The sequence below is a fragment of the Parasteatoda tepidariorum genome, chromosome 3 (assembly GCF_982258835.1).
Source record: "Parasteatoda tepidariorum strain Cologne lab strain chromosome 3, Ptep-v5.0, whole genome shotgun sequence".
NCBI classification, from domain to species: domain Eukaryota; kingdom Metazoa; phylum Arthropoda; class Arachnida; order Araneae; family Theridiidae; genus Parasteatoda; species Parasteatoda tepidariorum.
In genome coordinates this window covers 24,710,622-24,737,035 of record NC_141757.1, presented here as the reverse complement: position 1 = coordinate 24,737,035, position 26,414 = coordinate 24,710,622, and the positions used below count along the sequence as shown (strand labels likewise).

The 26,414-nt window shown below is 26.5% G+C and overlaps 1 protein-coding gene across 5 annotated transcripts; it reads right to left on the bottom strand.

Annotated features, from left to right (window-relative positions):
• Window positions 1-820: 820 nt before the first annotated feature.
• Ku80 (X-ray repair cross-complementing protein 5 Ku80) lies at window positions 821-23,308 on the bottom strand. Of its 5 annotated transcripts, none has more exons than XM_071177395.2 (21): window positions 23,173-23,308; window positions 21,240-21,347; window positions 20,507-20,693; window positions 20,231-20,405; window positions 18,449-18,559; window positions 17,927-18,041; window positions 17,241-17,373; window positions 16,935-17,047; window positions 15,304-15,366; window positions 11,935-12,072; window positions 11,757-11,847; window positions 11,619-11,679; window positions 10,794-10,869; window positions 10,077-10,163; window positions 9,877-9,980; window positions 8,211-8,295; window positions 6,371-6,440; window positions 4,061-4,176; window positions 3,683-3,776; window positions 2,178-2,335; window positions 821-961 (listed from the first exon to the last, which is right to left on the bottom strand). In XM_071177395.2, the coding sequence occupies exons 1-21, from the start codon at window positions 23,185-23,187 to the stop codon at window positions 947-949; spliced, it is 2,115 nt and encodes a 704-aa protein (XP_071033496.1). In that variant the 5' UTR covers window positions 23,188-23,308; the 3' UTR covers window positions 821-946. The 5 variants fall into 5 exon arrangements, with proteins under 5 accessions (XP_071033496.1, XP_071033503.1, XP_042903227.1 ...); XM_071177402.2 differs by having other exon boundaries at window positions 23,022-23,180; XM_043047293.3 differs by lacking the exon at window positions 23,173-23,308 and adding an exon at window positions 22,883-23,163.
• Window positions 23,309-26,414: the final 3,106 nt, after the last annotated feature.

Here is a 26,414-nt window from a genome sequence, read left to right as displayed (position 1 = left end):
CTCCACTTATGCTATGCTGTGTATTTTTAAGCTAGAACGTTACCATTCAGTTAAAGGTTAAATACCCTACCACTTCCTTTCACATTACAAAGGAGGTGTGTAGTTTTTGGTAGACTTTATATTAGATAACTATTATCACAATAACAGTAGTACAACAATATATAAAGCTTTACTGGCATGAATAATAGGCAATTTTTCTACAAAATCGGTAAAATAAACTAAGATTGGTATGAAAATGGAAGAAAAAATTAAGATCGCTAGAGGTTACCTGCATTTGCCAAAAAGTAAACCTCCAGGGGAGCATTTACTTATTTCTTGCCTACTTAAGTAATTTAAAAGAAAGTTTTTGGTCTAAATCAAGTCTTGTAAAATTATAAACATTGCCATTGAGTATTAAAGAATATATAAAGTAAAAAATTTCTTAAGCAAATACATAAAAAATTGTTTACATACATCTCAAATCCAACATAAATGTAATTTTGTAAAATGTTCGATTTAGTCACGTAGTTTAAATTTAATAAATGAGCAATATGATAAATGCTAAGTTTTGAACAAATCACTCATGATAATGCAATTGATATTTACATTTCTACATATATATCAAAGGACTGCAACAATATAAATGTAGAATCTTTTAAAATTTATAACAGGTTGTTAAAAATTCCACTAAATGATCATTTTAACTTCATTGCATTGACTATTTTTAAATTACTTCACTTTTTTTTTAAATTTGAGGGAGAAAAGTGCATTTACAAAATACACTATAATATTAAGAAGTAGTAATAAAATTATGTAATATATGATAAAAGAAACTCCAACATAAAAATAAAGATAAATTTATAAAAACTCTAAATTTGTAAACAAATTTGATTACATGAGAAAAATTAACTTCTATAACAGTATTGTAAAATGACTTGCATGTTTAAAATGGGGCAGTTCTTCATTATTATAACTGATCAAGCTGCAAAATAAAAAGAAAATTCATTAAAAAGTATCAAAGTTGCCAATAAATCATTAATATTACATGTTAACCTATTTTTGGTCAAAAGTGCATAAATTTCAATACAAAATTTCAATTAATATTTTATTAACACTGTGACATTTATTTTTTACTAATTTTATTTTCCTACTATTATCAAAAGTTCAGAAGATATCTATAAAATATCAGTAATTCAGTGGGAGTAAACACTTTCTGTTGAATTTTTGTTAACTTGAAACAGTTATTGACTTTTTGAAAATGTATAATTATTCTATTTGAGATTAATTATATGTTTTTGTGATCGATAAGAGTTACTACAATCTAATTTCAGTAAATAAATTAAAACAAGTTTCATAAAAACTAAGGTTCAACTAAATGGTTTCCATTGATTTGAAAACAAACTTGATGAATATTTGCACCATTTTATATCTTAAATACTTTTTACGTGTGAAATTTTTTTTATGTCTTAATGAATGCAATTTCAGCATATTTTAATGAAATTAATACCACATTTTATAAAATTTCTATGATTGGCCTAAAAATGGGTTAAAGACAGAGAATATTAAATTAAGAGCTGAAAAATTTCATTATATTTGTAAGATGAAATTAGATTGCTTGAGAATATTTTAGATAATGAATATTTATATCGTCAATTATCTATTTGAACTATATGATTATTTTTTAATGGTATTTTATTTTTCTCTAAAGTAAGTTTTGGAGGAGCTTAATAATAACGAATTATTTGAAAATTGGGTACAATAAAATCTTAAGTCTAGAAGGCCACATAGTTCCTTAATCAATCATAATTTATGATTTATTAACTACATTTTAGCTCCAATTTGTATTAAAAGAGCTATTGAGTTTTAAAATTTGTTTCAATCTTACCAAATTTACTCGAACATCAATTTGAACTTTTTAATATCACTCTATAACAAAACTTGTGGATGTTCACTGAAATAAACCACATGGACATTTTGCTTTCAGACAAATGACAGCATTAATATTATCAGCAAGTATAATGCATGATTTCATGTACCAAACTCAAAATAACACAGCTGAGCAGGCATAAATTTGGTTTAAATATTTTCTAAAAATTTTAATACACTTAACTAAATCAGAATAAATTGGGAAGAATTGTTAAAAAGAAAGATTTCAGAGATCAAAATAATAATAGAATAAAAGTAAATCAAAGCATTACCAAATCCTCGTAATCATCATCATCGTCGTTATAAGCATCAGATGGAGGGAAACTTGTTTTTACTTCTTCCAAAGAAGATACAGATAGGAAACTTTCAGCTTCACTTGCAGAAAATGTACTTGACTTAACTTCTTTATTAGATATTAAACCAATTTTTTCTACCAAAATATATTTAAAAAAAAAAAAGCATTTAGCATAAAAGTGAAGAAATTTAACATTATCTAAAAATAAAACCATAACTAATAATACTAAATCAACAACTTTTTTCAAAATTAAAGCAATAACTCTATATACAAAAAACAGTATTCTGACAAAAAAATTTATCTGTTTTTTTTTTACTTCTACAACGTAGCTGGTTTGATTCCTAGAATTAACTCCCTTCTAATTGTTTTAGGAACAGCAAATTTCTGCTGAAAATTTTTGCCCAAATCACATTAGCAACTGCAACTGAAAACATAGTATTATAAGTGAAGAAGATGTGTACTTCAGTTGAGTGTTGTTTATAGAATAGAATAGAATACTTAAAAGAAAAAACAAGGTTGTCTTTTCAAAGCAAAATTTGCATTTTTAATGATTTGTAATATTTTTAGAGTAAGTGTTCCCAGACTTGACACACTATTTCAAAACGTGCTAAAATACCTCAATGAAACCATGAACCCAATGTTTACTTTTTACTTAATAGCATCTCCACAATGTGGGAAAATCTTTACATTCTTTTTTTAAATAATTACCAAATAAATTTAACTATAAATAATAACTTAACATACTTAGAAGTAATTTATAAATTTCATACAATGTCTAAATGGTTGCCAAATTTTATGCTTTCTGCTTAAGATTCTTACAGTGGTACCAAACTATTAGGCAATCCAAAAGTCAACTTACTTTTTAAAACCTTAAAATGATTGTACTGTAAACTATTTACAAATAAAATGATGCAGTTCTCACAGAAATGCTCAGAAACATCGGAAGATTTTTTTTGTTTTTAATGAAAAAAATATTTATATTAGTTACATTTTTGACTAAAAGATGGCATTGCAGTTGAATTAATGGACTTATAAAATTATACTACAATTTATTTTAAACAATAAAAGTGTTTTCTCATTATAGTTATTAAATGTTTCCCATCATTAAGAATTACAGCCCTCAGATGATGGAAGACACCCAGCATAGCGTTAAATAGCATTTCAGAGGGTATATCTGACACATAGTGGCTTATAGCTTCTTTGGGCCAAAGACGTTGGCCGACCTCTATATACCCGTGACTTTAAATAGCCCCTCAACCAAAAGTCACAAGGTGTAAGGTCTGGAGACCTTGGGGTCATTTGTGTGGAAAACATGGACTGAAGACAGGATTGTCTCCAAATGCCGTCCTCAGATAAAGATAACTTTCAAAAATAAAATATATATGATAATACCATATATAAAATATAATAGTTTCATTAATAAGATTATTCTATCTTAGTAAAAGAATAACAGTAAGTAAAATAAGACTATAAACTGATTACCTTTCCTAATCTTATTCCACAGTTCTTTGTCACAAGTCAGAAGTTCCTCACGAAGATTTGCCATAAAAACATTATATTGTGTTGTATCCTTTCTCTAGAAAATGGCAAAAATAAATAGTGGAAATAAACCGCCATATTAAAATTACAAGCTTAATTTGATAATACTGAAATTAAAAACTTTCATAACTGTTTCTCACTCTTTCTGCAAACAAAATAACTTTTCGGAGTATCTTAAGTCACAGTACAATGCTGATTAATTTTTAATATGAAAATAGTAGTTTGAAAATAGAATTAATATCAATATCTAAAAGTTTTTAAAAACTAAAATATTCTAAGAACATTGCAGACATTGTTTAATATAAATAGTATTGAATTTACCTTTAAAGAAGCATGTCTTAGTTCTTTGCATATGGCTAAAATTTTGGGGTGGTAACGATGCAAATTTCCTTTGTTTTCTAAGTATTTGTACACAATATCTATAATTTGCTTGCATGCTGAAAAGAAAAGTCATAAGTTAACCAAAAGATTGAATATTTCTTATTGTTAAGAGTACTGAATACAGGGAACATGTATCTGATACTATAAATATCTATATATTAATGACTTTGGTCACTTATAAAAAATTATCTTTCTAAAAAAGACTAGTGACAGTAGTTAGGAACTAGTAAACAGCACTCAGCCTATAGAAAGAAAAAAAAGATTGTAAAATAAATATATTTAACAGCTCAGAGGTCACATTTTATTTAAGCTAAAAAAGTACAATCAATTCAACTTACGGATGATTTTTATCAGGGCTTTGAACATTAGAATTCTAATAATCTGTATACCAATTAACAAAAGTATTTTATTTTTCTTGCAGCTAATATTTTTTATGGGAAAAAAGAAAAGGAAAAATATTTATGTTAAAATCCAAATTTTAACCTCAACTTTTCAGCGAATCATATGCTGCAATAAAAGATTTCAGCAAAGAAAAATTAGTAGTTTGTTTGATTAACTCTGTTAAATAAAATTTTAATTTTAAAAAAAAAAATCATAAATAATTTATTTTAGGCTCAAAAGTAGATTTTTAATAAAGCATTATAGATATACCTGGATAATTTTATTTCCTACATAAGTATAATCATGTTAATAAAGTAGTCAGACAAATCTAAATTTCCTTAAATGAAATTTCTAAAAATTCTACAGATTTCAGTAATTTAAATTGTCTGATATTAAAGAATTTGTAATGAAAGTAGATTTTTTAGCAGTGACATTGTTCATTTCTTATACCTTAACTTGAACATTACGCTGTACTTATAAGTTTCACAATTTTAAACAAAATAAATCAAAATTACTATTTTTGATAATTATAATTTTTTTATTAATTAAAGTTATAGTAGAATTGTAGAAAATCATTTGAATTGCGAAAAATCTGGATTTCAAAGTATCCGTAGCCCATATATCTGATTTTTCAATTGAAGAAAACATCTGGAATTCAGAGATAACACAGAAAATTCTCACTCCCTCTCTCCAGGTACATAACATAAAACAGTATATCAATCATGAAGATGGTTTTAAAAGATAAGAAAGAGTAGGAAATAACAGAAGAAAGAGAAGGGGTAATATAATAGCAGGTCTGAGGTACCTGTTGATTACAAATAATAATAAGAATAAACATAGAAAGATTTCAACGCTTAACATTTGCCTTTCAGTTATACAATTTCGGAACTTTCAACGATTCTTAATATCTAATAATAGAATTGAATTTAATTTGAAATTTAAATTGAAATTTGAAATTGCAATTGAAATTTAAAAACTTAAGTTACATTAACTAATTTTAATCAATTAATACTACAGAGAAGATTGCACTAGTTGATATTAGAGGGAGAATAATTTTTTTTTACAACCTAAAAAGTATTATTTTACAAGGGGTGATCAAATGAAAAGGTACGAAACGACGTAAAAACGTAACAGTTAAATATATGCATATTCCGCTATGGGAGAACGTAGCGAGACATCTCAGGATGCGATTAGAGTCTCTGACTGGGATCGGAGCATGCGCTGGTGCCCGCATGAGCAAGAGAGAGCAGAGGCTCTTATCAAAAGCGGCGTCCAAATGATGCGGCAGTCCGTATGAGGACTGGATGGCATTCGCGTTGGAAAATTCGACGATTGATGAGCAGCGAGGTGTTATCCGATTTCCTCGAGCACAGAAATACCATTAACTCCGATGTGTACTATGAGGCACTCTGACGCCTACGCAGCTCCATCAAGAACAAAAGACCGGGGCTGCTCATGGAGGGTGTGGTTCTTCTCCATGATAAAGCGCGTCCACACGTCTCCAGACTCACACACATGGAACTGGCCAAGTTCAAGTGGGAGACGTTGGACCATCCGCCCTACAATCCGGACTAGTCGCCCTGCAATTTCCATGTGTTTGCTCCACCTGAAAGGGAAGCTCTTCCACTCGGACGACATACTCAAGGACGCTGTGAAGGACTGGGTCTCGTCAAGACCACAGGAATTCTGGGAACAAGGAATCCTGCGTCTTGTTCATCAGTGGGATCGCTGTGCACAGGCCTATGGTGTATATTTTGAATAAAGTCTACGTTTGTACCCACCGTGACGTTTCGTACCTTTTCATTTGATCACCCCTTGTACAAAGCAAACATTTTATTGATTTAAACAAAAAATTAAAATTTTAAATACCTTCTCCAAATGGTAGCATTTTTGTTTTTAATAGATACTGGAAATCTTGAACTGGATGTGCAGACCCCACCTATTTCAGTGATATTAAAATATAGATTACAAAATGCAAATTAATAGAACAATGCTTTTTATATAATCTTTTAAAATTTTATCATCGAAATAAAGAACAGGAAGGAATGTTCTTCATGTACCTCTATTAAACACAAGCAAAAAATACTTTAATTGGGCCAGAATTGAATGAAAAATGAGGTGAATGAAGAAACTGCTAACAAAACTTTGAATGATTATAAAATAATTCAAAGATTACATGATTTTAAAAATAAAATAAGTCACTTTATTAAAAAGATACGATTTTATAAACTTTGACAAAATGAACATTTGCTTTGGAATAGAACATAGATTGCAATATATAAAAATTTTGTTAATGAATAATATAAATAGATGCATTGTCTGCTTAGTTAAAAATATATTGAGATTTTTTTTAGGCATGAATATTGCGTGTCTTAGTCAATAATATTGTTTCTAAAAAACACTTCATATCACATCAAATTTATCAAGAAAACAAATTAACAGTTTTTGTTTAAGGCAGAAAAACTCATTAATCGAAATCAATTAAAAAATTTCTCAACACAAATTCAGATTTAATTATGTACTACAGTAATGAATCAGTTTTTAATTTATATAATAAAAAGCAGATTTAAAAAAAATAAAACAGGTAATGGCTTTTGTAAAAATATAGAAATGAATGAAACTTTATCAAAATTAGTGCACCCTAAGAGATGGTCAGATCAAGATAAAATACAAAAATATTGCAAGATTAATAATATGTATAAAAAAAGTTGGTACATTTCTGATTATGATCAATTATGACCACTTTCAACTTGTAAAAATGTGTATGAATAGTCCATAGACAAAATCAGGGTGGCTACAAGTACTCGGGGGAAAAATTCCTGGTTATCCTGACCATTCTTATCAAATTTTCCTGATTTTTGTAATTGGTGGTATAAATTTTATTTTTAATTTTTCAGTAATTTGTTATTCTTATAAATAAAGTATATTGCAAAACATTTATACAGTACAGAACCCGTTATCCGGAAATCAGAAAACCGGAAAACCAAAAAACCGGAACAAAATTCGATAAATTTTCTCGCCATTTTTTTAAAAAAAACTTTTTTTTCCTCAAAAGATTTTACGATTTTTCTGTCTTTTTTTAAAGAGGTTTACCTTACCATCATTTTGGAAATAATCATTAGTGTATTACTTCATCGTTTTTTCTTATTTTTAAGATTATTTCCAATTTTTTTTTTTAGTTGGGTTTGACAATAAAAAAACGGCTTTTTGTAGCGATTCAGAAAACCGGAAAAATCAGTTATCCGGAATAGCGATGGTCCCGACCGTTCCGGATAATCGGTTCCCCACTGTACTTGCTATTAGAGATGAAAATAATATTTTTTTTTCTAAAAACCAATGACATAACAAGATCTTTTTAAAAATATTAGATTTTTAGGTAGCCCAATATAATTCTATTTCCCTGACTTTTTTACAGTTTTAATTAATTGCCCTGGCATTTTCCCTATTTTTCCAGAATGATAAAATTCCTGATTTTCTCCCCTATTCTCCTTGATATTTCTGTTCTGTGACCACCCTGAAAATTGATGTGGAAAGTAACCTAAGGCTTCAGTTTACTAATTAACCTTTGATTTAAAAATAATATTTAATAATTAATATTTACTATAAGTATAAAAGAAGTTAAAAATGCGCATTGAAAACACATATAATCTTCAAATATTATGTCTTTAAACATCTAAGATCACAGCTAATATAATAAATAATGTAATACCTGCATAACTTTATCTTCGACAGCATCAATTCCAACACTTTCATTGTCATCAAGTTTTCTCTTTTTATTCGCACTCTCAGATTTACTAAAAAAAGTTACATTTATTTTAGGAAATAGTAAATTATTATTATTATTTTTTTTTTTTTTTGAATTTATTAGTTTGAAGCCATTTAGACAGTCCTAATGGTCTAAGATATAACAAATCAAGAAGAGAAAAATGTATTTAAATAAATGTTTGAATTGCAAACAAAAAAAAATAATAAAGCTATAAAGGGAGAGAAGGTTATTATACTTTATATTGGTCAGTGTTAACTTTATTAAAATGTAAGCTAAATGTTATTTTTAAAAAATTTTAAGAGACTATTATATACACTTCTTTTAAAAAGCAATATAAATGCACTATTATGTACACTATTATATAAAAATCAATGCAGATTCTAATTACTCCAATTCAACTTTTCTGAAAAACAATTAGAAATTTCATGAACAAAAATGCATCCAAATTCTATCTAAACTAGTTACTTTATAATACTTGTGCTTTTGATGATGCATAAACAAATATTACAGCAATAAATATTTAAAAACGCACAATGAACATTGATATAATCAAGAATGAAATACCAACTCATGGCACATATATAGCAATCATATAACGTCTGGGAAAAAAAATTTAAGACTTAAAATTTTAGTTTAATAGAATAATTATATAAAATACCAAGGAGTTAAAGAAAATTAAATAATAGAGAAAATAACAAAGTAAATAACAAAATAGCTTTATCTCAATTTAAAGTTTTGGCTGTACCTTCAGTGAGCTGGAGTGCTTATTCGACAATTCCATGACCAAAGACATGATGGTGATTATGTGTTTACCATTACACATTGGCCAGCTTAAATATCCAGACAAGATAGTACATACACATTGTTACATTTGAAGTTATGTGAGCTTTAAGCTGACAGCTCAGTGCCATAAGCATTGTGCTATTGTAGATGAATTTTTGAGATATCAAGCATAAAACAAGTGTTCATAAATTCTGAATTTTCATTGCAAGCACTAAGTTTAAAATTTAAAAGGTTGATTATAAAATTAGGGATGTAACAACAATTCAGCCATTTCGCCGAATATTTGGCTAAATATTCGGCCAACTGAAGCATTTCTGATAGACATATTATCTCTTTTAATGTTTTATAGATTTTTTTCTGGAAAATATTATTATTAGCATTAAAGTATTGTTTTAAGAATTAAGGTAATTTTCTTAATTTTCTATTTCTTTTTTTTCAACTTTAGTTTTTTGTTACCTTAATTATTTCTAATTATCTTAATATCTAATTATTTTTGCTGTCTTAAACATTTTTTTCCCTTTACTTATACCAATAATACAACTAAGTTTTGATTATTTTTCGATGATGACAAAACTTATTTATATTTAAAAAGATAATGTTTATTAATGAATTTTATTTATTTATTTTTTTTTAAATTTTTGGTATTTAGCCAAATTGTTTGGCCGAATATTCGGTGTTCGGCTATTCGGCCAAATCACTATTCATTACATTCCTATATAAAATATAAAGAAAACACTCATAATCAATCATTCAGTTTGATAAACAAATTAATAATTAAAATTATGACACCAAGAAATATGAAAACAAAACAAAACAAAAAACCTACATAAAGGAAGCAGCACCTTTCTCAAGAACTTTTTTTGGATAGGTTTCTTTCAAGGGGAAAACACTCTTTATTTTAAAAAGAGCTGGCTCTGACATTTTCATGAGCTAAAAAAATAAGATATGACTAAATTAATTCTTAACAGATGAAGGATTAGGAAGTTTAAAAGCAGACAAAATTTTTATTAAATACAAACATCCTACTTTTTCTGGTGGATTGATGATTGAGCTAATTTGAGGAGGAATTTCAGGTAGAGGTTTCTCAGGATATAGAGATCGATGTTGCAGACACTACAATGTAACAATAATAAAGATAACAATAGTTGTTAAAAATAAAATAAGAATAAAAATAATAATTGCGTGTCAGGGTTTTTTCAACAAAAAATATTTTAAATCACTCTACAAAAAAAAAAAAAAAAAAATCCTAATTAGGATTTGAGCAGTATGTAATAATTTTTTTCTTTCTATTATTAAAAGTTCTTAAATTAGAAACATAAAATCAACAAAATACAGAAACATTTTCAAAGACTTTACATAATCATTATAAAATTACAAGTTTCTGCAAGTCTTTACAAGGAATTACTTCAATAGTTTAATAATTATTCTACAGCAAATTGAAATGATAGAAGAAAAATAAAGAAAATTATTTACACAAAATGTTCAAAACATTTAAGGGGGGGATTTTTGAAGGAAGCATTGGGCAATTATCATTCATTTTCTGTTAGAGCAATGCATCAAGAGTTAACTATTACTCTCATATCATATATCATTACTAAAAAATCGTTAAATATAGCTGATAAAACTATTTGTCCTAGTTCCATGCTATACTAATAAACTTCGCAATAATTATGTCCAGAAAGACTATACAAGACTATACTGTATATACTTCAAATTACCAACACTAAAATAATTTGACCTTACCTGATATAGCCTTTGCAAATATGGATTGTAAGTAGTTTTTGGTTTCAGAGCTTCAACGAGATTTCCCTCATCATCCCTTACAAAAATACAAAAAGAGAAAAAAAATTTGTACATAGACAAAAATGGTAGAGAGAAAAAAAATTTAATTACATTTTTATTATATTAACAAGGGTAAAAAAACTAATTTAAACTAAGATACAATTTACAAGTAAGAAAAAAATAATAAAGAAAGGAAATTTAGGTATATGGACAAAAAGTAATTGTATCCTGAACTTAAAACAATTTATTTTTATTTATTAATTATTACAGACACAATAAACAGGTCACTGTAAAAAAAAATTGATTTGCTAATATTTTGATTATTCATAATCCTTACATTCTTTGGTGAAATAGATAAATTTGTAAAAAAATAGTTCTTATCCTGTAGCTCCTTGAATAAAGTAAAGAAAAACTGATTTTGACATGGATGGAAAAAAATTTTCAATCAGGTTAAAATTTGATGTGTCGACACTGAAGCTTCAGCGCTGACAGGGAAATTGAAATCGAGTCAACAATATAGGTGTTATAATATAAAGTGTTATTATTATTATTTTTTTGAAGAAAAACCTTCGTACAATTCAACTATGGATATCACGTTGATAGAGATAAAATATTTCATTCTAAATAATAACAATATTCAAGCAACATTACTTAATTTAAAATTTTTAAGATACATTAACATATAAAGTAAAAACTAAATCAACAAAAACTAATGTCATCTAACAATTATTTAAACAACTAAAATTATTTTGTAACATTATAGTAGACAATCAAATTTATGCATACATATTAGCTGTACTCAAATCCATTGAAGTGATAAAATCATCTACAGCACTTAGTTGCTCATCTAAGTAAAATAAGATATAATGAATAAAAACAAATATATATAAGATTAATCATTAATTAAAAATGAAAAAAAAATACCTGTAGGAATATTTTTGGGACTGGAATGTAATGGAGAGAATATAAAATGACGTAGATCCTCCATAAATGGTAATGCAATAAAAATAAGGCACTGTAAAGTAATATTTTTATCTCTATAATTTCAGTGAAGCAAATATTTATTGAATAAATTCAATGAATTAAAAAAAAATGAACTTACTCTATAGTTAATTTTGATTTTAGGAGACAAGAACCCAATTTTAGGAGCAGATCTGGCAGAATAAACATAGCGAACAATAGCAACCATTTTTGTATCATGTAATGCTTGGATAAAAGGTGCAAGGATGACACCAGCCAACTATAATAGATAGAAATTTGTTTAAAAAAAGTGCCCATCAATCCCATACAAGAAATAAAAACAAATGGCTTGAGAGCAGATTAAAATAATTTAATTGTTAAAAAAAACCTTTAATTTAAATACACTTAAAAACATTTATTGGTAATACAGTACACTCTTGATTTTCTGTGCGTGGATTATACGGTTTGCGGATTACTGTGCTCATTCCGGAGTCACACAAAAAATATAAAGAGAAACATTTTCAAGATTAAAAAAATTTGATTCATGAAGTTATAACTCTACCAAATTTTTGGAAAGCAATATTTGTAATTGGATAGCAGCATATGGAATATCAGCAGCATTGTCAAAGGTAAAATTGTCTACGTTATCACGATCGTGGAGAAAGATCATAATGTTTGATGAACAATCTTCTTCAGATATTCAAGAAGAATATGATAACAGTATTCTCAAACAAGCAAAAGAAATCTAAGGTTTAGAAATTCTCAATGAAGGAAATTTAGAAGATTGGTTTCAAAGTGATGCATGTGAGCCTGGTTTCCAGTATTTGACAGATGAAGACATCATTATGTTGTTAAATCAAATAGTGATGATAGTAACTGATGCAGAAGATGTAGGGAATGAGGGAAGTGCAATTTATGCTTCTCTTTAATCTGTGGAAACTTTATTAGATTATATGGGAGAATTTGATTACGGTGACATTACTGCGGTTCGTAAAGTATGCGTCAATATATGGCGCATTACACATTTTTTAAGCATCAAATGTTAAATGGAAAATTACTAGTTTGATTTTATACAGCAACAGAAATTTTTATATTTTTTGTACTGATATTGATTTTTTCTTTTATAAAAAGGAGTTTTCGGATTATCTGTGTTTTTCGATTGTCCATGCGACCTGTCCCGGTGATTAACCCGGATAATCGGGAGTGCACTGCATATTCAAAATATTGGTAACAGTTTGAAAAGGTCTTTTATTATTTCACAAAGAGCAAAAAATAATGAACAGATGCAATTGCAAACTTCGGAACTAAAAAAAAAATTAAAATTGTCATAAAAACAATATATGCTCCTAAATAATGAGAGAATCATGCATATTAATTTCAGCTTGAAGAAAAGTAACAAACAGAGCTTGAGAAATTCAAAGAAAAAAAAAGTAACTAGTTAACATGGATAATTACCTCCTTTTTTTTGATCAACATAAAAATAATAATAATAAATGAATGTATATAACCTACTGATGGTTTTCTCTATAGCTTTTTGAATTTTATCTTATTTTTATATATAGTAATTTTATACTTTGATTTTCAACAAATTTTTAATGTTTTAGGCAGGGTTTCTACAGTCCTTAGGAAATTTAATTAGTAGTGTTACTCTTCTAGTAGCGAAGTTACAAATACATTTTTATTAGCTTGCACCGTAAAATAAAAATTTAACACAAAAGATTTCTCGACTAGATATATTTATTTGAAAATATGAAGCATAATATGGTGAACATAAGCTTATTAAAATATATTTTTTATTTAATTTAATTTCCTACCACTTTTAAAGTTTTTTAAGGATTGTACACACTCTGGTTTTAGGGAATATTTTTAGAGATCTTGAATATTTATTACAGTGACGTCTGGTAAATATTGTAACATTTTTATCATGTACGTTATTTCATTCTACTAATCACGATTATATAAATGAAATAATAAGTAAATAATAATTATTGTATATTCTTTTACATGAAACTGATAAAGCAACAATATAACTTTAATGCTTAAATAGTGCTACTTCAAAAATTTAACAATCCCATTATTTTCACTATGAAAGCATTACGACACGCGAGTTATTAATCGCGCATTTCAATAATCACTTTTGATTCAGTTAATTTGTGCTTAATTCTACGTAAATATAAGTTTTTTTTCTGTAGTTTTTCAGCAATTACCAACATACATTTGCACGTGATGCTTAGAATTTCGATATTTTGATACAATATTATTGCAACAAGAAATATTAGAAAAGTGGAGAAAAACTTTAACTGCTCTTAAACTGCTCACTGTTTGTTTTATAAGTTTTGTAGCTTAGGGGATTTTTTAGAAAGAAAATGTTTCCTATTTAAAATTCATAAAACCTCAAAAATTTAAGATATCTGAAGTACAATACCAAATAAATATGGAATCTTATTTTGTACTATATCTTGTTTTATGATTTTTGTTTAAATCTTATAAATTTTCTTTATATAAAATATTTAATTTGATTTTATATTATTCATTAAAGAATGTTTTATTTTTCCTCTTACACTGATATTTTGTGTGCATTACAGTTTTTTTCTCTTTTTTTTTACTAGAATTTATATTTCTTTTCCCCAAAATTTATATATAGATATATATACATATTCTTTTTTTTCCTTTTTTTGATCATCAAATTATTGATAAAAAGGGAAAAAATATTTGAATAGAGCATTTTTTCATTTTTGAAAAAAGTATTTAATGTTCTGCAAATACATTACTAAGTTTACTGGTAAAAAACTTAGAACACTAATGTTTACATAAAAATTATTATGTTTGACGCTAACATGATTGAATATGCGTGCGGCCCTTTCTTAGACAACCTGCTGCTTAAGAAGCCCTTCAATGAAAAAAGTTGTGAATATCTACAATATCAACCAAAAAATAACTAATTTTTCTTCATAAGAAATAATGCTTTGTAACAGTTGAAAACAGATTATCAAGCTTGAATTCTTAAGAAAAGAAAAAAATATATACATTTACAAAAAAAAAGGATAATTCAAAATTGGAAGTACAGTACAGAACCCGTTATCCGGAAATCAGAAAACCGGAAAACCAAAAAACCGGAACGAAATTCGGTAAATTTTCCCGCCATTTCTTTAAAAAAATAATGTTTTTTCCTCATAAGATTTTAGGATTTTTCTTTCTTTTTTGAAAGATGTTTACCTTACCATTATTTTGGAAATAATCATTAGTGTATTACTTCATCGTTTTTTCTTCTTTTTAAGATTATTTCCAAATATTATTTTTTTAGTTGGGTTTAACAATAAAAAAAAACGGCTTTTTATAGCTATCCAGAAAACCGGAAAAATCAGTTATCCGGAATAGCGATGGTCCCGATCGTTCCGGATAATCGGTTCCCTACTGTACATAAAAAATTACAGCCAGTGAATTAATTACAGTTTTTTTTAACAGTACTTGCCCCAATCATTAAAAAGTGAAATTATAAAACTATCCTCACCTCTCTATTTTTCTGACCAAATACATACATAGATTTATCTCCGATATAATGATAACGATGAACCTAAAAATACAAAATAAAAACATTTAGTGATAAATTATGAAAATCAAATTAAATGAATATGTATCTGATAATGAAATAATAAATCATTTTTCATTTATTTCTTCCACTTAATGAAAATTTAATCCATTCAAACCATTTTTTCAATCAAAACCTTATAAAGAATAGTAAATTCAACTTCTTTAACTAAACAAATGTGAATTAAAAAAAATCACACTAAATATAAGTAATTATTTGAAAACATTTTTCCATAAACTTTATCAATTATCAGGAAAAAAAAGAATTGTTTTGGTGCAGCAACATTAATCTACATTAGAAAACTAAAGAAATAGAAAAGTTAAATATACATTGTAGGCATACATATTTAATTATAATCAAATGGAATTCAAATGTAACATTAAAATAAAATAAGGAAATTATATGCACTTTTCCTTTAAGTTTGAGAAATTCAATTTTGGCAGAGGTATTGAACTGATAACGTCCAAATACAACATTTGTATAATTAAAATCATTTATCTACAATACAAAAAATACAATTATAAATATAATTTACTTGAAAAAAATACAAATTTTTTTTTATGAATTACAACATAATTATAAACTACCTTATATTTTTATAGTATTCAGATCAAATAGAAATAAAAATAAGTGAATACAGTTTTGGAAAGAGAAAGACATATGAACACATATGTCTTCCAAAGACAAAATCATTTCAATCTTTTATTGAAATCTTCTTAAAAAAAATTTTTTTAATGGTAGAATTTCTTAATGTGTTAGAAACCATATTTTTAATTATTATATGTAATATAATAAACCAAAAACAATAAAATTTCACAATTTATTGAGTCCAAAATGAACACATTTTCATGAGGAAGGAAGGTTTGTATTCTGTTATCTGTTCATTGATATGTGTATGATATTTTTCGAGATAATTTTTAAAAAAAGGTTATTAACACACAACAGGAAATTCAGCAGTTAAATAAATGTTTTAGAGGTAATATGAATGGAAAAGTATGGTGGGATACACAATAAACTTTACTAAGTGAATGACAATTTAGTGTCAGTTTACATAATATTTCATATAAAAATGCAAAATATAGGTCTATTTTAAATTTTTTTAATATAAAAATAGGAAATTAATAGTAGTATATGAGGAAGGGGCAAAGTGTCCTGTAGCCCCCCCCCCCCCATATACTACTTATGTAAACTTTTAAGATTAAGAGAAAAATTAAGTCTTGAATCATTTTGGATTGAGTATTGATGCATTACAGCTTTTTTTTTTATCATCATATGATATAAAAAAAAACAGTATCTGCAATGTTTCAATAAATAATAATCACTCTTCCCTGAATGGAAAAACTTAGCTCTGAAAAGACAGTTAAAAAAAAAAAAAAAAAAAAGAGCTTAATCACTTCAAACAGAAATTTTAAAAAAGTCCTATTTAATATATACTTATTATATAAGTATATATTAAATAAAGTCTTATTTAATATATAACTAAAATTCTTAATCTAAACAAAAAAGTTTTAAATTGATAACTTATTTGTTTAAGACCACACATGGAAACATACATTTTCTTCTTTAGTAAAACCAAGCACCTTCATTCCTTTTTCGCCCGACTGATAATCCATATTTGCTTTGTCTTCTTCAGTAAAAGGAACAAGAGTTGTACCATACTTAAAGGCTACAAAAAATAAAAATAATAAGTTTTTTAAACAGTAAAATAAAAAAGATAGATTTTTTAATACAAATATTATATCAGACTAAGCCCTGGCATTAAATTTAAATGTGCTTTAAAAAAAATTATAGCCAATGCAAATAAAATTAAGTGGTAGCACATCCATCAAAAAATATTTACATAAACATTTAATTCATACCTGGTATGATGTTATCTTTAGGAACTTTAGTTTGATCTTCGTCATTCATAAGATATATAGTGTCTCTTTCTAACTTAGCATTTAGCTTGCGAGCATAAGCATTTTTCCAAGATTTTTGCTTGTGTTCATTTACCTATAAACAGTTTAAATGATTTGTTTTTTATTTATTTAACAAATACTCATCATAACGTCTTAAGCAAATTTAAACTTCTTCTGGTACAATCACTTTTATTAATAGGATAAATGTTTGTGATAAATATTTCAGTATAAGCAGTAAGAAATACAATTTTTAATTTCACTGCTTTGAAAATGTGCATTAAAACTAATAAAATGGAAGTTCAATTAACCAAAAATTATAAAGAAATAGCAAAAACTAATCCTTTAAACTTATTAAGAAATAAAACTCTAATTTATAATTTTTTAGGAATAAGAAGCTAGCCCTCTACTTGCTATCGCTTACAGCTTTTATATAACAAAAATAATTATACGATTTCCTATTCAATACCAGATTTTGTGACAAAGTTATGGAACATAATTGATAACTGGTAATCGATTTTTTTAATTACTCAAAGAGAAAATAAAGACAAATAAATATTAAAAGAACATTAGATATTGTTTCACAGACAAAAAGTCAATTACACTATATAAACTAAACAATTAGAGGTGAAATTAGTTCAAACTATTACCTTGATATATGCACTAATAGGAATAGTAAGATTAGTTCCAATATCTAAATTGGCATTCCATGGAAGGGCTTGAACTTTTTTCTTCTGATAATAAATAAGAGCAGGTAGTGCTTCACTAAAACAGAAAATAATGTTCGAAAAATGTTATGACAAAGTGAAGAAAAAAATTTAATAAAGACAAAAAAAAAGGTTAACACTAGACAACCAAATACTATGTTACTTTAATACAGCGATAAAATTTTAAATATAAGAATTAAAAAATACTGTTAGGAAAAAAAAGAAATATTAGAATATTTTATTATAAAGTTCATTTAGTTCAAAGTTAAGTATATTTAGTCCAAATATAAATTTTTATAAAATTTTGTTTTTCAAAAATACATCTTTTGTAAATAATTTTACTTTAAAATTGGAATTTTCTTAATAAATAAAATCTGATGCTCAAATATTCTAAATAATCAAAACCAGATATTTCAACCAAACTGGAATTTTAGTTTCTAAAAAGGAAAATTTTTACATAAATACCTGAAAGAATAAGATTCTCCATTCACTTCCTTTAAAGTATTCCGAACCATACTATGAGAATACTGTTGCAAGTTGTTGCCATTTTGAATGTCATCACAAGACACAGGACCACTTAAAAATCATAAATCACAAATAATTACAAATGATTATAAAAATAACACATTTTTGAAATATTCACGTAGAGTATTAGATATGAAAAACAGGGACTCTCATTAACATGGTGCAAGTAAATGCAAATATTTTTTTAACACTAAAATTAAAAAAGAAATAGTTGAATTTACTTAAGCCCAGCTAACAAAAAAGTACCCAAAAATCTGTGACATTATTTTAAATTATAACCCACATTGAAAAACCGACCCAATTTTGGGTTTACGACTACTAATGTTCAACTCCGTATCCTTGTAATTTTGAAACCAATCCAGAAGATAAACAGTTTAAATGATTTGTTTTTTATTTATTTAACAAATACTCATCATAACGTCTTAAGCAAATTTAAACTTCTTCTGGTACAATCACTTTTATTAATAGGATAAATGTTTGTGATAAATATTTCAGTATAAGCAGTAAGAAATACAATTTTTAATTTCACTGCTTTGAAAATGTGCATTAAAACTAATAAAATGGAAGTTCAATTAACCAAAAATTATAAAGAAATAGCAAAAACTAATCCTTTAAACTTATTAAGAAATAAAACTCTAATTTATAATTTTTTAGGAATAAGAAGCTAGCCCTCTACTTGCTATCGCTTACAGCTTTTATATAACAAAAATAATTATACGATTTCCTATTCAATACCAGATTTTGTGACAAAGTTATGGAACATAATTGATAACTGGTAATTGATAACTGGTAATTGATAACTGGTAATCGAGGAAACTCTTGCATCCTAACCCATAATCCGTCTACCACTGAGGATATTTTACAATAGCACCGTGGTCGGTGCGAGCCCGGCGCAGAATTTGTATACACTGGCCATTGTTGGGATTCAAATCCGGTTCATTATAAGGGAGAACAAACGCTCTATCCCCTGAATAACTACGGCTCTGTGAGAATATTTATAGTAGATTCCTATTATATAGGATCAGAATATCTGAGTTACTGTTTATCCGGAGTCCCCCACAAAAAATTATGTTGTAATTAATTAAATTTGCATAATCAAATTCATCAAAAAGTAAATAAAAAACAAAATCAAATTTATATAAATTCATTCTTTACAAAACAGTGGGGTAAACTATTAAAATTTGCATAAATTGGATTATCCAGGATATCCACTTATCCATCTATATAACCTTTCCCGACCATCCCGGTTAACCCAAAGTCTACTGAACATACATAAAAACATTTGTAACTTAAATCAACCTCCTGGAAAAAAGTTCTTTTAAGTTTAGAAATTACAATATTTTTAAAATATTTCCATACGTCAAAATGAAGTATATTTGCATAAAAAATAATAAAATATATAATGAGCAGTTATAATAACAGTTATAATGAGAATGAAACCACCAAGCATTTGCTCATAACTTAATGTTGAAGAAACCCTGCCACAGATCTTTATATTTTCACATTTTTTAAAACTGTTTTTAAACACACAACATCATAATGTTTTTTTAATCAGTTAGATTAATAGTGAGAAGCAAAATTTTTTACAAATTTTTAACTAATATTCATAACATGTAGTACTAGTCTATACAAATATATAAATAAAACTTTTTAAACAAATTACATATGAACCAATTAAAAAGAAATTAACTCAAGTAACTAAAATATTGTAGTGTTACTTACATAAGATTCAATTCTATCTTATTTTCTCTTAATTGTTCACAAATAAGGTTTGCCTTATGACCAAACAGATTGTCAAATGTTGATAAGAAAAGTATTCTTTTAGAGAAAAACTTTTTCGTGCTTGTACTGCAAAGCAATAAATTTATTGCAACTAGCAAAGCATTGTCCTTAATATCTTAATCTTATTAAGGATTACATTGTATATCAAAACAAAATAAAAAATCACTTAAAAGAGAGAATAAGAAAAACATTAAAAAAATAATAAATAAAGGATACTATGAACAAAAACATTAGAACTTTTAATCTTGTTTACATATTCCAACAATTCCCAATTTGCAGGTTTAAATTCTTGAACAACTTCAACATTTGAGAACTCAACATCACCTTCATCAGCTAACTTATTACATGTTTCCTTTGTGCCACATAAAACCAGAGCTATTTCATCTTTTGATTCTGAAAATATCTGAAATTAAACAAAGCAAAATTATATTAAACCATGTGCCTTTCAAACAATCATGTTTGTCTACAGTTCTTTGTTTTCAAATTAAGGGTAAAACAGAAAATTTTAGCTCTGTAATGTTTGGCTACTAATTATATGATTACATTTTTCATTTCAGCTGAGTTTTAATTAGTTGTGGCCTGTTACACAATAATACATATTATTAATAATAATTTTAAAAAATCAAAATCTAAATAAATATAGTATTTTTTTTTAAATATGAATCTTAAAAGGGACCAGGATATGCGCATATTTCAAAAAGTAATTTTAACTCCCTATCTAAATAAGAGAAAAAATTGGTAAAACTCCATTCAGCTTCTAGAAAATTATGAAAAATTATCTAAGTTAAATTTTCTTTTTACTTTTAACTAAAAAATAATAAAGAGTATTTCAACTCAATTTGAAAAAAAAAAAAGCCACTATGTCTTACTTTCTACGGAAAAAAGAAAAAAAAATATTCAATCATTTAAAAATAAAAAGCACTATCACAAAATAATCAATAATTCTTGCCTTTCTTTGAATAATCATATTCACACAACTTTTTGCACTTTCTATTTCCCATAGTTGTTTTTCTTTTTCATCTGTTTCAACCACATCCACAATAATTACAATTGCTTCCTAAAAATATATGACTAATTATTTATGCTCATAAGAAATTTTTTTAAAAAGTATAACAAACATATCTTTTCAAATTAGTGACCATTTAAAATGTACTGAACAATAATTTTATTCAATACTCTTCAAAAAATTAACAGTCTCAAGACTGCTCACTTCTAACAAGTTAGATTATATTTTAGATTATATTTTTTTCTCATATATTTTTTATTTATTCAAATATAAAAGTATTTATATATCTTTCATTCAAGAAAGCATATTTAAAATTAAAATAAATAATAATAAATTGAATTTTACTTTATTTTGTTAAATTAGAACTAAAAAATAATCATAACATTTAATAATCATAACATACATAGTTGAAATTGATTTTTTTTTAAATCATTGTTTTTCTTAATTTTTTTTCAAAAAATCCATTTTAAGGGGGCCCCTAATCATTGGGGCCCCCAGGCCATAGCCTAGTCAGGCCTAATGGGTAATCCGGCACTGGTCAGGGGTCTGTCTAGGTTTTTCTGAGTGGTACCTTTGTTGTGAAAATTTACACATAATTTGTGAGAAAAAAAAATCATAATTAAAAAATCAACACAAAAATATGGTAAAAACATAAATTCATCGCTTCTTACGGCATACAAAATTAAAATTTTAAGAAAAAGTATTTTGTGAAACTACCGTTTTTCCTTAAGCTGAATTTGTGAAGGTCACTGCCAAACAGTAATAAATTTGGCCTAGTCAGACCCCTGTCTGTCATGCCAATTACAATCGCAAATAAGCCAAATGGATTTAAAACTTTCAAATTTTAATGAGAAAAAAAAACATATAGAGGTTTGACCAGGGGTGGATGCCAGTTATACCCTTAAGTTGGTCCCCTTACGTGTTCATTTTTTATTTTATTTATTTATATATTTTTTTTTCAGTTTCTCATAGACCGCCGCACGAAAGTTGGCAAGACTTGGTGATTATTAAACAGCAGATCACAATACAAAAATCTTCCCACAGTAAGAGATAAGAAATATTGTTTTCTTTTGTAAGTAAACAAAACACTTATTACAATTTCAGTAAACTTACAGAAAAATCAGATTTAAATTAATTTTTGAATCCTGTATTAATAAAAGGAATTTACATATCATTTATAATATACATCAGTTTATCACAAATTAAAGAGTATTTGCTCATGAAGGAAATAGCTCTCCATTTACACTAAGGTAACAGGAAATTGAATAATTTTACTTAAAATAATTATACGTGCAATATATATTTCGTTAAAAATATTTTTGTAAAATCATTTTTCAAAGAAATAAAGTAATATTTTTTAGTTATTTACATGTAGCTAATTAAAAAGCATCGAAGGAAATATAGAACAACAAATAAAAAATAATCCTGAGAAATAATGAATTTAATGTATGCATTAATTTAAAAACATTGTATTTTCATGTAAAAACTTGACTCAAATCGATCAATAGAGTATTAATCGATTTTCAGGAAAGAAATCAACATTGAATAGTCGAATTTTAAGGGGATAGTGTAAAAAAAGTATTAACATTAACATAGTCAATTGTGTTTACACCCTCGAAATAAGGATTTGAATGTTTTTGGTTTCGGAGTTTCGCTCCCTTGCTTAACAGAAAGGTGAATACAGGGATCATGTAGTAATTTCCCGATGCAAATACTTTGTAATACCTAAATTAAGCAGAAAACAATTCGAAATAATGATTGAAATTAGAGATCAGTAATAGAAAATGGAATGTGTTTACAAAAGTGCGAATTTTAACAAAATGAAAAAGTAATCATTAGTATTTCAAATAGTACAACATTAAATTTCTGGCCATACCTTGGTAACCGCCATAGTTCTAGTTTTTATTTAATGCGCAGTTGCAGTTAAAGCATATATTAAATAAGAATATAAATCCCGGCCAAGAGAATGCGTACATTCTTGCTGCATTTGATTCACACGGAGTGAGGCAAAATTTACATTTCGGAGAGTCAGAAATGTTTTTATATTTTATTTTATAACATGCATTGAGCAGCTGACTCAATTCTGAATAAACGACTATCAAGGCTCAACGCCATAGTTTTACAATTTTTAACCCAATCCAGAAGACAAGGGAACTTCTGAATCAATCACTGTGGGACAAACAAGCCTTGGAGTTGATGGAACTAACCAGTGAAGATATTTTATGTCAGTCGGGTGATTGTTGCGAGATGGGAGCAGAATTCATATGCCAAAGACGGGATTCGATCCTGGGACACCTCATTGGGAGGCGAGCGTTCTATCACCTGAACCACAGTGGTTCTGGAATAAGCTGTTTACTAAAATCCAAACCTTCTTCGGTAGAGAAGTCAGAATACTACCGCGTGCCAACTTTCTTTCTGCTGGTTACCCACGGGTAATCAGCACAAGGAGAATCCCACCATCTTTATTCAGGCAATTGTACTACTTCATTCACTACCCAAGTAGCACCGAATATTAGCTAACATCAGAAAATAGGTAAAATCTAACGTTATCTTGCACAATTTCTAATATTAGAAAGATACAAAAGGTCGCTGTTTGCTCAGTCTTATATAATATTAGATTCTATGCAAACTAATATTATCTAGCGTTCGCCATAATATTATTTTGCATTAGTTTTGATGCTATATAATATTAGATTTTGTATTTTCTGATATTAATTTGCTTTGCTTTTTATTTTTTTGGAGTAAGCAAGAGGAAGATATGGATGGTAGTAGAATAATTTGGCGATATAATTTTACTTAATTTTCTGTATTGTTGTGAAGCACTAAAACATAGAACAATAGTTTTATATCATTCCATGCATTATTTACTTAGCAATACAGAAATACTAAATAAAGTTATACTAGCAAATTCTGCTACCTTCCATTTTTCTCCTCTTTACTCCAAAGTATATCCTATGTTCAGCTGATTTTTTTGAATATTTCAAACTTAATTAGGAAATATTTTATTGCAACTTTTATTGATATTTTTTTTTCTTCATACAATGGGTTTTAAATCAAATTTTATATCACTAATAATTTTCAAGTCTTTAAATTTAAAATGTACTCTCAATTTAAAAAGAAAAAAAAATGAGACTATTTTATCAAAACCTCAATTGAATTTGTTAGTTTGTAATATATACATACATATATATATATATATATATATATATATATATAAATATATATATATATATATATATATATATATATATATATATATATATATATATATATATATATATATATATATATATATTATATATATATATATATATATATATATAATAATATATATATAAAGAACAACTTTTATCTTAGGATAATTATTCTTTATTCAGAAATATCGCATTATTTATGGCAATTAGATGTGTCTTGACAACGACTATTTGCTTTTACCATTCTTGTTTCTCTACCATTTAGTTTTTTATTTTTATTTTATTCATGTTTTTCATGTTAATTTGTGTTTATATATATATATATATATATTAAAATTTGTAATTTAAGCCATTTGTAATTTTACAATTATCAATCATTATTTATATTCTGAAATTGTAAATTAAGAAAACCACACTACATAATTGCTAAGTTAAATATACATTTGAATTGAGTTGAAAATTTACCTTAACTTTTTTTTCTACTAGTATATATCATTTCCAAAAATATTAAAATAAAATTATATCTCAAATTTTTAAATTGTTATTTTTTGTAATAACTTACACTATGAAGAAAATTTAAAAATATTCAAATTACTTGCATAAATTATTTCACTTCTATCACTGAAATTAAACAGAGAAATACTTACGTAACTTTATCCTTGTAGAATCTGAAATTTTACTTACGAAACACTAGAAACAAAACCTAAAGGCACCTGTAGGAATATTATCAGAGAGTGGAAACAAAAAAAGCTTCTATGAATTTTAATTAAAAAAATTTGCAATTATTTTTTGTAATGTAAAAATAATTTTACATTGGGACATCAGAAATTTTTAACGATTCAATAATTAGTTAAAGGTACTATGCACTTTTATTTACTTAAAGTTTAGATAACATTTATATGTCAAAACCAAAAAAAAAAAAATTAGTAAATATTGAATTTAATCAGAATTAAATTTTAACAAACATTTAATTGCATACAAGAATGAGGCGAAAACACATAACATACTTTTTTACTATAAGTTGCTTTACCATAAGTTGCTCATCAGAGGTATTTGTGAACCCTGAAATGTGGGAATTACACTAGTATAATTTTTTGTAGCTTATATACTAGTTTTTGATCTAACCTGTATCTGGTGGGATGTTTGAAATCTAAAATTAATTTTGTTTGGAAAGCTAATTTTTTTTTCAAAGTAATATTTTTTTTATTTTATCTTTTGCGTGAATGTAAACCCATAAAGATCGTATATGTTTAAATATATATATATGTGCATTTGTCTACTCCTTTGAAAATAACACTTAAGAAAAAAACCCTGTGACCTTTACATATCGCATCATTAACTGAAATGTATTATCTCATACCTCTTTGAGCAGAGAAGTACATAGGAGACATAGCAGAGAAGTGGGTATGGTTAGTATTCACTCAAATAATTTTCAAGAAATCCTGCTCTACATCATATTATTAAATTGCATGAAAACTGTAGCATGTATAGAAAAAATGTATAAATATTTAAGAAACGTTCAAAAATCTCTAGCAACGGAACTGGGGGGAAAAAAGAGTATCTCTTGTACCTTGCGTTGTCATTACTTTCATGTTACGCCTACTTTACAACTTAAGTTACACCTACTTTTAACTAAAGTTCAACTTGAGTTGAAAGTAGGCGTTACTATTCACGGAGTGCTCAATCAAAATCCCTGAAATCTTTATATACTTAATCTATTGATAAACTACTACTAAAATTAAGACAATATGTGATCTAAACAACAAATTTGAATAAAAAATATATATTTCCAAAATTAGTGAGTATATTATTATTAGTGAAAATATCCAAAAATTAGTGATTAAATATTAAAATATTAAACTACCACTATTTTTGCTTTGCATTATTTACCAGTATATATATTTGCGTGATTTGCTATTAGTAT